Source organism: Rhopalosiphum maidis, chromosome 1 (genome assembly GCF_003676215.2).
Source record: "Rhopalosiphum maidis isolate BTI-1 chromosome 1, ASM367621v3, whole genome shotgun sequence".
NCBI classification, from domain to species: domain Eukaryota; kingdom Metazoa; phylum Arthropoda; class Insecta; order Hemiptera; family Aphididae; genus Rhopalosiphum; species Rhopalosiphum maidis.
In genome coordinates, this window is record NC_040877.1 from 12632187 (window position 1) to 12642670 (window position 10484).

The 10484-nt window shown below is 29.1% G+C and overlaps 1 protein-coding gene across 2 annotated transcripts; it reads left to right on the top strand.

Annotated features, from left to right (window-relative positions):
* Positions 1–2851: 2851 nt before the first annotated feature.
* LOC113560674 lies at positions 2852–8816 on the top strand. 2 transcript variants are annotated; one of them, XM_026966697.1, is made up of 4 exons: positions 2852–3011; positions 3077–3178; positions 4454–4626; positions 8262–8816. In XM_026966697.1, the coding sequence occupies exons 2-4, from the start codon at positions 3124–3126 to the stop codon at positions 8676–8678; spliced, it is 645 nt and encodes a 214-aa protein (XP_026822498.1). In that variant the 5' UTR covers positions 2852–3011; positions 3077–3123; the 3' UTR covers positions 8679–8816. The 2 variants fall into 2 exon arrangements, with proteins under 2 accessions (XP_026822498.1, XP_026822497.1); XM_026966696.1 differs by having other exon boundaries at positions 2854–3178.
* The last annotated feature ends 1668 nt before the right edge of the window (positions 8817–10484 follow it).

Consider the following 10484-nt stretch of genomic DNA (forward strand, 5'->3'; position numbering starts at 1 on the left):
AACGCATGGTGTAGGTACGTATATAAATCTAAAATACGTCAAAAGGTCAAAAGGAGAAATAATAACATGTTTTCACTGATTCACGTAAAAAAGATTAGAATAGGTCATCGGGCTTCCGTTCAACGTTGATAGGACACATCATACATATAAATATTAATTACGGGTAGCACTAAAGGTAGTCACAGACTAACAGCTATAGACTATTTATAGCTATTAGCTATAGTCTATATAATCGGTAATTGGTCGTCGTGGACATTGACACAGCCATGTCACCGTGAGTACATAGTCACTTAGTAATTTTTAATAGCAGTAAGCTATGACCTATAAATATTTACTAGGTAAATATTTAATTCTATAGTGAGCCAACAAACTGGTTGTCGAAAAGGTCGTGTCGAATGAAGAAAAATTACAAAAGTATTCTAAGTGTTTCTTTTATTAAAAATATTTCTAATAGTTTTTTGAAAATTGAGTCTACTTTAAAAAAAAGTCCAATTCACAATATTCTGATGTAGACTGACGTGAAGGTGCTCGCGCTATCTTGTATAGTCGGTGTCCGCCGACCTACTACCCATGTCCCTTCTGGCCTATTCCTAAGTGCGTCATCCGTTCTCACGCTGTTACGCTAAAAAGGATGCACGGGCGATGATTAATCTATACATGATTATGAATATCTATCGATCATTACTACAATGCATCGCGGAGTTCGTTCGTCTCCCCTGTTCTGAAGGTTAAAGTCATAAGTGTTTTTGACTCTCTTGTTATTATTGTCCGTAGTGCCTTATGCATGTCCGCCCAGTAGATACCTTCCCATTATATGTTAAATGTTTATTTCTACGTCGTAATATCCTCATTGCGTGTTATATTATTAGTATGAGATATCAGAGCACATAACAATACAGCTATAAATTATTATCACTATCTGTACGTTTACAAATGAGTGTTAATTTTTTTTTAAGCACCTACTTTTATTCTCATCGTCACCTCTAGCCGAACGGAACGCGCGTGCTACTTTGTTTAAATAATTAAAATGGAAATTGTCGCAGCATCCTGCGCAGCGACCACTACACTTATTTAAACAATAAATAACGATATTAATTATTATTTTGTTATAATTTATAAACATTATTCGTGAAATTTTAAAATGTATACGTTTGTCGTGTATTATAGGTAATATTATGAATTTTACTATACGCGATGACATTTTTGAATTATTTTAAGATATTATATCCATTTATACTATGAATTTATTTTTACTTTTTTATGATATTTACAGAAAGATTTTATTAAATTTTGAGTTGTATAGTTTTGCTATAATATGTCTAATATGGTAAAAGCTAAAAATATATGTTATTACAATAATTAAATACTAATAATATAATAAATGATATCAATAAAGTAATAGTTTATTATATACTTACTCGTTCAAAATTAATTTGTGCTTATCAAATTATACTCGGAATATTAAATTAAAAATGTAAGTGATAATTCATAAATCATAAAGTAAAATAATATTACAACGTTTAAAAATTGTAAAAATATCATTTTTTAGTACAGCTATCGAGTTATTTTGTTTAAAATATTAATTTTCAATTAATCATTCAAAATTATTAATTTTGTAGATAATGCAATTTGAGGAAGTATGTATTTTTTAAATTACAAAAAATGTTATCTTATAACCTTATCTATTGATGTGTGCTGACCAAGCGATCTGTATATGAATTATGAAGTTGTTCAGGATAGCGTGCAGGTTAATTAAATTAAGAAAATTGCCATCAGTTGAATAAGCTATAAAGTCATTTAATATTTTAATATATAGAATAAAAAGTGTACGCGAGTGTACCTATAGTACACAACAGTCAGAATTCATGAGATATCGAGACATATATAGGTGTTTGGATCTCAACAGGCAACAGCTACGCTTTAACTGAAAATATTTATGCAGTGTCTTGGACTTATTGATTATAGAGATTAAATTTAACGGTTTTCTCATTCCCTTTTACCTAAATCGGCTAGACCAGAAGTCACGTACAATGATTATCGCTCTTATTGTTCTAGCAATTGAATGTTGTTTTTGTAAATACTTATGACTTGATCATATTATTCAAAATGTGAGTGGAATTTAATGAACATATTGTCATTATATTAATGATATTATATAATTAATTGTTATTTCGAATATTATAAAACAGCGACATTATGTTATTGCCGTTTGTCAATATTCCTGGGGTGTTAATGTGTTATTCAAATCGTGCTAGTATTGTTTCCAAAAATCCACGAGCCTGTGTGACGACAATCAAAACTATTTGAAAAATATTAATACTAACTATACTTAGTATTTTCTGATATCGTGGTTCTCAACCGGTGTGTTTCGTAATATCGTCAATCACTAAGCAATTTCTTGACAATTTTTTTTTTTGGATTTCATTGTTATTTATAATATATAACACATACTATGTGCCTATATTGGCTATATCATATGTATAAGTAGTTAAGTATTTATAACAATGTTATTTGTATGCTTACCGCCATCTTTGGCATAGCGTTGATGCAATTACAGACTTTAGATTAAAACGACAGTCGGCAAAAACAAAAAATATAAAAGGAGCCACGTGCAAAACTTATCAGTGAGTCGTCGAGTCGCAACATATACCAACAAGTTTACAACCCACTTTTTACAAAACCTTTTTGGTGTAGTTTATAACCAATTTCGATAGGTCACAAAACCAAATTTTCGGCGAAAAAAATGCCCGTTGCCCATTGGCATTTTGTTATTATTAAATCCGACACTGCGGTTCACGTTATTTTGGCAACAGTACGCGCTCTATACTGCGCAAGGCTGTCGAGACGCACGCGATCTCCGGCGGTGAAAGGCCGTGGGATGGATATCGATTTTCTCGCTATCCGACGGAACTAAACGGCATGTGCAAGTGAAAAATAATTGTTTCCGTTGCCGTCGAAACGTTAACATTATTGTCCATCGTGCTGCCAAAACTATATACAAACGAATAAATGTAACGTATATAACCTGCGCCCGCGGACGAAAGTAATACTCGGACTTGTGTATTTATTATTGTAGTTGAGTGGTTGATAACTTTACCTTTGGAGACGAAAAAACGCTATCATATGGCATGGAAGTTGTTGTTAGCTGTTCACAATTTGATCGTATTGGCGCATTGCGGTGAGTAAATATAATTTTAAAATATAATGAGTATGGTAGTATGGTACCATTGATATCTGAATGTGATAAGTATGATAATGTAATACATAATTCTACGTAAATAATAATATACCTATAGCCTATACTATAGGACATATAGGTATACTCAAGTCAGGATTAAGATTTTCGAGGAACCAGAGCCAACATTTTTAGAATCGAATTAAATAAACGTGAAATAAAAAAAAATTGTCTATATTTGCATTTTTATCTTCATATTATGTATACTAGTATTCACTCACGAATACAAAAATTTTGCAAATAAAAATGTTTGTTACTTTTTGCTGAAGAACATTTTTATATCATATTGTGTAAATTTCTTATACACTAACAATATACTTCTTTTATTATATAAAAATTAAAGTAAAGGTATTAGGTCGTACTAAGTAAGTAAAAGAAAATGTATAACTCAGCTCTGAAAATGTTTTTAGACTACTCTCGAAATTTACAATATTATTAAGTGGATAACTGTATAAGCAATTTTAAACTTACGAAAAAAAAACCAGTAAAATCGGTCTGCGGTAAATATTAGTAAAGTTGTTGTCGAATGTTCCTAATCATTGTGAGAAGGTGACTGTAATGGATTTGCTGACATCGCGTTGACTACATGTGTACATTATTTTGTACACAATAAAATTGCCATTCGTGTATAGGTATTTGTTTGTATGTTTGCCATTTTTAAATTTGTCAAAATAAAAAGTAAATTATTATAGGAATAAGTCATGTTTGCATATTCGCTAAAAATATAGATTTGGTCTAGGGGGCCACGATATTCTTATTCTTATCTAAAATCAACAGTACTGTGTCAGGAATTCAGGATTATACAAACATAGTGAATTCAAAAATGTAAATGTACACAAAAATTGAAAAATCTACACATGGCTTCCTAGGCAATGCATGCAAAAAGTGTGTGGCAATTAACATTTAATTATTTTAGTTATTAGATAAACGATAAACAATTTTGAGCGGAGGCGGTCTGCAATGCTGTATAATCAATGTACAAACAGGAATTAACACACTTTTAAACAAACTAAATTTTCTGAATTTTTTTTTTTTTGTCAGTCGAATATAAGAGAACGGCACTGACGATTTGTCAGTCTATTTTTTTAAATATATTTTACCGTTTTATATTTTATAAATTGTTGCTATTTATTCACTTTTAGTAATTAAATAAAGATTATAATATATCAGGGAAACAATTTGTAAATGTTTTTCAAGTTTCATTTACTTTTTTCATAGTGGACTGGTCGGGAAAAATCTACCAGACAAACGCTGCTCTAGAAAAAGAAAACTTAATGTTTTGTTACGAATGCAACACAATGGTGAACGGGAAAAGCTGTAGCAATTTCACGGACAAGGACGAGTATTCGAGATTCTCCACAAAATGTACAGGGGATAGAAAAACATGCATGGTAAACTATACTATATAATTTATATTTCATAGTGCCTACTCGTATTACTCTAATCACTTTAAATTAAATGTAATTATGGCACTAAGCTGTGTAAATACAATTACGATACGGGTGCCTGCTGCTAATGCATATATGTATATCAGTACAATCGATATTTATGTATATTCAATATCAATATCTTTAATTAATAACATTATTGAGTCTCGATGTTATTAAATATTTTAACAATAACAAGTGAAAATGTCAATTAATTTGGTTTCATAGAGAACCCATTATATTAACGACGACGCAGCAGTATTCGTAATATTAGTAATGGCCCGGAGAAGGGGGAGGGTCAAGAATATGTGTGCGTGCAGCGACCTTCGCTACACAACTTCACGGAAAATTTAATATTTTTAATAACTTATTAATTAATATTTTTTTTGGACTTCTCCCATTAAAATTACACATTTAGACACCAAACATTGCGTTTAAACACAAAAATCACGCAACTCGGATAAGTAAAAACTTCAGATATAGAGCTGTCCGAAGAAATCGCCTTATACGTAATAACTAATAAGTAATAATACATAAAGTTAAAGATAAAGATATTTAAATAATGGATGTAAATATTAACTGAAATAATTTTTCTACACTGTAGATACTACCTATACATTTTATAATAATTTTCAGAAATTATAATTAGATAGTTTAAGTACAATAATAAATGAATAAATAAATATTATTGTAACTTGTTTTACAATAGTTAATTATTAAAATCATATTTTTTTATAAACATAATTTGTATACGAATGTACGATGACAATGAAACTGGCACCATTTGAATACAAAAATAGTTTAAAAATAAGTTACTTATTCGTAAAAATTAGTCAACTAGTAATCATAGGCCAAGATGCGATGGAAAGATGCGATGAAGTTTAAATAATATTAATTTAAGTTAACTAAAAACTTAATGAGGTTCTAAGAAGCTCGCTATTATTAAACGTGACTTCGTGAGCTCATAGCTATTGATATATTTTATATGGTCATACGGGTGATTATAGTGTCACATTTTTACAATGTTACCTCTATATTATTTTTTATTATTTTATTAGTACTTAATGAATATAATATTATATTAGTTCTTATGTATAAAAATAAATGCAAAAATATATCTTTTTTCTAATATTCTAAAAATGTAATTAATGAAATTGACGAATTGTTTACCTTTACCATTGATTTTATATTATACATGTATATTATATTTATATTATATTATATATTTACTGGGTAACACAAAAATTTAAAATTAACTTAACAATTGGAAATTTTAAAAACAAAATATATGAAAATGAAATATATATTTTTAGGTTGTATTTTCTCCGTTTGTGCCAGAATTTATATTAAGATTAGCCATTAGGTACTAGGTAGTAACCGTCGATAATATTTTGTATATATATATATATATATATATACACGGACTACATTCATACGGTAATACTTTAATCTTTAATATTTTTCTGGTTAAATGACAAAATGTAATCAAAATGTTTTAATTTTAATGGCATATTTTAAGAGCATATTTGGTGATATTTTAGAGCATAAATCGATTTATATTTTAAGTTTTTTAAAGGCATGAAGTCCCTAGCACTAATTATCACTATATTATGTACAAGTAATTTTAGTTAATATTGAATTAAAAATTAGAATAATTTAATTAATTTTAATACAGTAAAGGTACCTATTATATACAAGGTTAATCCTTTTATAATATATACGTTATTATGTTGAGCGTAATAATAATTATAAAAGGTGGCGAGTGGGTATCACACTATCACTGTACATTAGGTTTGAGTGGGTCATTTTAATGGGTGTGTTAAATATATAGGTATATTATTTAAAAAAATTTAAAATTTTTCTCCAAAACGTTAGTATTTTCTGAAATAATGAGTGTTTCACGTTGAATGAATTATACTTATCCCTCGTATAGATTGAGTTAGCTTGCATACGGTGATAGATAAATTTCATTATTTTATACATCAATTGGAATTATTCTTTAATATAAGATCTATGAAATATTAATAACTCAAAATAATAACTATTAAATGTATAGTCGTACTAAAATGTACATATATCAATAAGAATACCAAAGTTTATACCTACCAAGTGAAATAATGTACAAGTTCGATTAAATAAGAAAAACGAAATAATGCTGTTACGCCAGATAACTCACGAATATAGGAAAATATATGATTGGAGTGTACCATACAAGGATAAGAGTATGAGACTGATAAGAGGTCTTAAAACAAACATATTTTAGATGATATATTATTTTGGATTCAGTATGAGACTTTCACATTGCGTCGAAAAAATTTTGGTATTTACTATATTATACTATAATCATTCAAAGCTATAAATCAAATAAACATATTTAATATAGCTGCAAGAAATTTTATTGGAAATCAAGTTACAGTTATTGGTATGTAACACACATTACGACCTACTATAATTTTTCAAATGAGCGTTGAAGAGTAAATACACATCGATTCACGACATTTATGTTGTATATTATGCTACAGTGTGATACGTCATAATCGCGCTGTTTGCCTGTATTATAATTTAATTAATGTTTCCGAATCGTTTGCAAACTTGTTTATTGAGATTTTCGAGTATTCAATTCTGAAGACTAACCTGATATTTTATTACGCTGAGAGTGTATATAATATTTATAAATGATTAACTGAGACTAAGGCGAGTACTGTTTGCTATGTATAGTATATGCAGGTAACAGGTTATATATATATATATATATATACATAATACTATACATGCAATATGTACAAGTGTAGGTAATAGGAATCCACAAAGCCGGATCAACTTATAAGCAAATTAAGCATTATTTAATGTCCTCGAAAAAACTCGACCCGTAGAATGGCTTTTTTTTTGTATTGAGAAATTTTAAAAATTGTAGATTTGCACACTAAGTAAGTTTAATCATAAAATTATCGGTAATAATTATAAAAACATATTTCCGGAAAAATTATATCAACCCACTATATTACTATAAATTAAAATACTAAACAGTAAACGTAATTAACAAATGGCTATATAAAAAAAAAAACATATCACTTAGTGACATATAGGCTAATAAGCCATTTCCGCTCAGAATTATTTTCTGTAAACTAATACTGTTATATTATATCATATTTATACTTAAAATCGTTTTTATAGTACCGAGAATTTCCAATTTTGACTTCCTAAAAGTATCAAGTACATTACTGCTATTTATTATCATCAGAAATCTCCCTCTGCAGTCTACGCTGAAGATACATCAATTTTCTTACTAGTAAAATGTCTTTAGACTGACTGATAAAAAAAATTATCGTAGTTAGTAAGTCCGGTGAGGTTTTACTAGCGGCACAACCAGGATTTTTCTTCGGGGTAGGGGGGAGATCAATTTACACATCGGTGGTTTACCTTGGTAAACCTATAGGTTTTCCATAAGTGTAACATGCAGAATAAACGAATAGATGTTTTTTCGCGTTTTACTGGTTTTAGGTGTAACCGTAGGTATAACACTGTAGAATATAGTCAGTGATGTACCTAGATGAACAATATGACTTGACTTAACCCGGTCGCGGCTACTGTGTTTGCAGGTGAAACGATACTCGTACACGACGAGCAACGAAAGCACCACTTCCGGCCAACAGCTCTGGTCACTGGAACGCAACTGCTCGGGCAAATGCGAAGACGGGTGCATCGTGATCGGCGAACGGATCAAGATCTACGCGTGCCAGGCGTGTTGCGAATCACCGCTGTGCAACGTGTCCAACGGAACCGACCGTCGGTCCGCGACTCCGTCGTTCGTCGTGTGTCTGGCGTTTTTGTTCTTGCTCTTGAGAGCTACTGTCGTCGACCAGCTGCAGTTACCTCCGTCAAAACGACCGTCCGCCACCTCATCTTCCATTTCCGATCCCGTCCACTCGTCGTCGGACACTAGCATAACCACAAAATTCAATAAATATTTTTTAATTTTTTCGTCGAGCCATCACCTCACGGTGTGTCGTCGGTAATTTTTTTTCTCAAATATCATTGATAATCACATATTTTTTATCGTATAGTGTATAAATAATAAATATAAATATTTAAAATATTGTTAAAAAAAAAAAACAATAGGGCTGTAGCGGTATCTAGGTGCCTACACGGATTTACGTATACAAAATATTACTATGTGGTGTAATACGTCATCGTCGTACTAGGAAACACATTTAGAGGCGCTGAAATAATCTAAAACTCGTCGGAATATCGATGAATGATATTATTATCTGCCTCCGTAAATCAATTTACACTACCTAGATAGGTATTTAATTATTAAAAATTTTTATTAACGATCACTACTATACTTATACTTTATAAAGGTTAATAATATTATACTATTATAATAATTTAACATACCACGAGCCATAGATAAAACATATTTTCAGCGCCTCTGTTCTCTATATTATTATGAAATATCTATACGAATTTGATAAATATTTTTCGATTTACTGTGAAAACTAAATTATTATTGGTATTTTGTATTAATCTGTCTTATCTACCTTTAAAATATTTTATAATATAATATAATAGTGGCGTATTTAGGATTAATTTGAGGGGAAAGATATTATTAAAATTGTTGGTGCCAAACGTCCCAGCATTTTATTACTTACGGTCTACGGTTTGATAAATTAAAAAAAGGGACTAAAATTTTATAAATATAAACTAAAAAAAAGGGGGCAATGGGGAGATAATTTCTCTAATTTTCCCCTGTAAATACGCCACTAAATAAACGTTTGGTACATTTTATTTTGTACTTACTTTATTTTTGAAAATCAATTATTTTTGTTCCCTTTTACAAATGTTCTTCGTTATTGTAACTATTTGGCATTTGTCTGTATGTATATGTATTGTAGTGTATTAATACCTATACCTACCTACATACAGGCTACAATATGTTTACTATGTTTAAATCATTAATTATTTGTAAAATTTATAGGTCACTCATTTACCTGTCTAGTATAAAATAAACTTGTGAGTATAATAATAAACATTTCTAATTGTAATTAAATACTACATTTTTTTTTTATCAATTACCTCTGTTAGCACTATGTGTATTGTACGTTTGTACGTGTAGAACAATTTTCATTACCTACATAATATATCCCATTAAGTTAGACTAAATATATTTAATATATATTTCTTTAAATAAATTCTGGTAAAAAAAGGCAGAACATAATATAATTCTTAAAATACAAAATGTGTATTTGATAGTTAACCAATAACAATAAAAATATGTTTGGAAAGTAGGCATACACAAGTACAATCAATATAATATACATATATTATTTTAAACTCATATTTATTTGATAATAGTTTAAAACATTTAAACACAATCGGCAGTATTCAATGAGTCAGCTGTGTAATGATCACATAACTACTACAATCACAGATAAGTTTAACTATTTTCTGTTAGTCAGAACTCAGAATAAAGGATGGTTTTTAAATGCTTACTACAATGGTAACGTTCATAAAAATATCTCACAATAAAGTACACCGTGTTATAACAAATTGAAGAGTTTTACAAAGAAATAAATACATCAGAATTTAAATAAAATTTTAACAAACCCATTATACCAACACATTTTATATAAAAAATTATACAAACAAAATATATATTTCTGTGAATATAAAAAAAGTACCATTTTAATTTTTTTTTCATCATTACATAACAATATTTAAAATCAAATTGATCTTGAGTGATTTATCAATTAAAATAATACTTACAAAAGCAATGTAATCATGTTAATTGCACCATATATAAAATACAAGCGATTAAACAT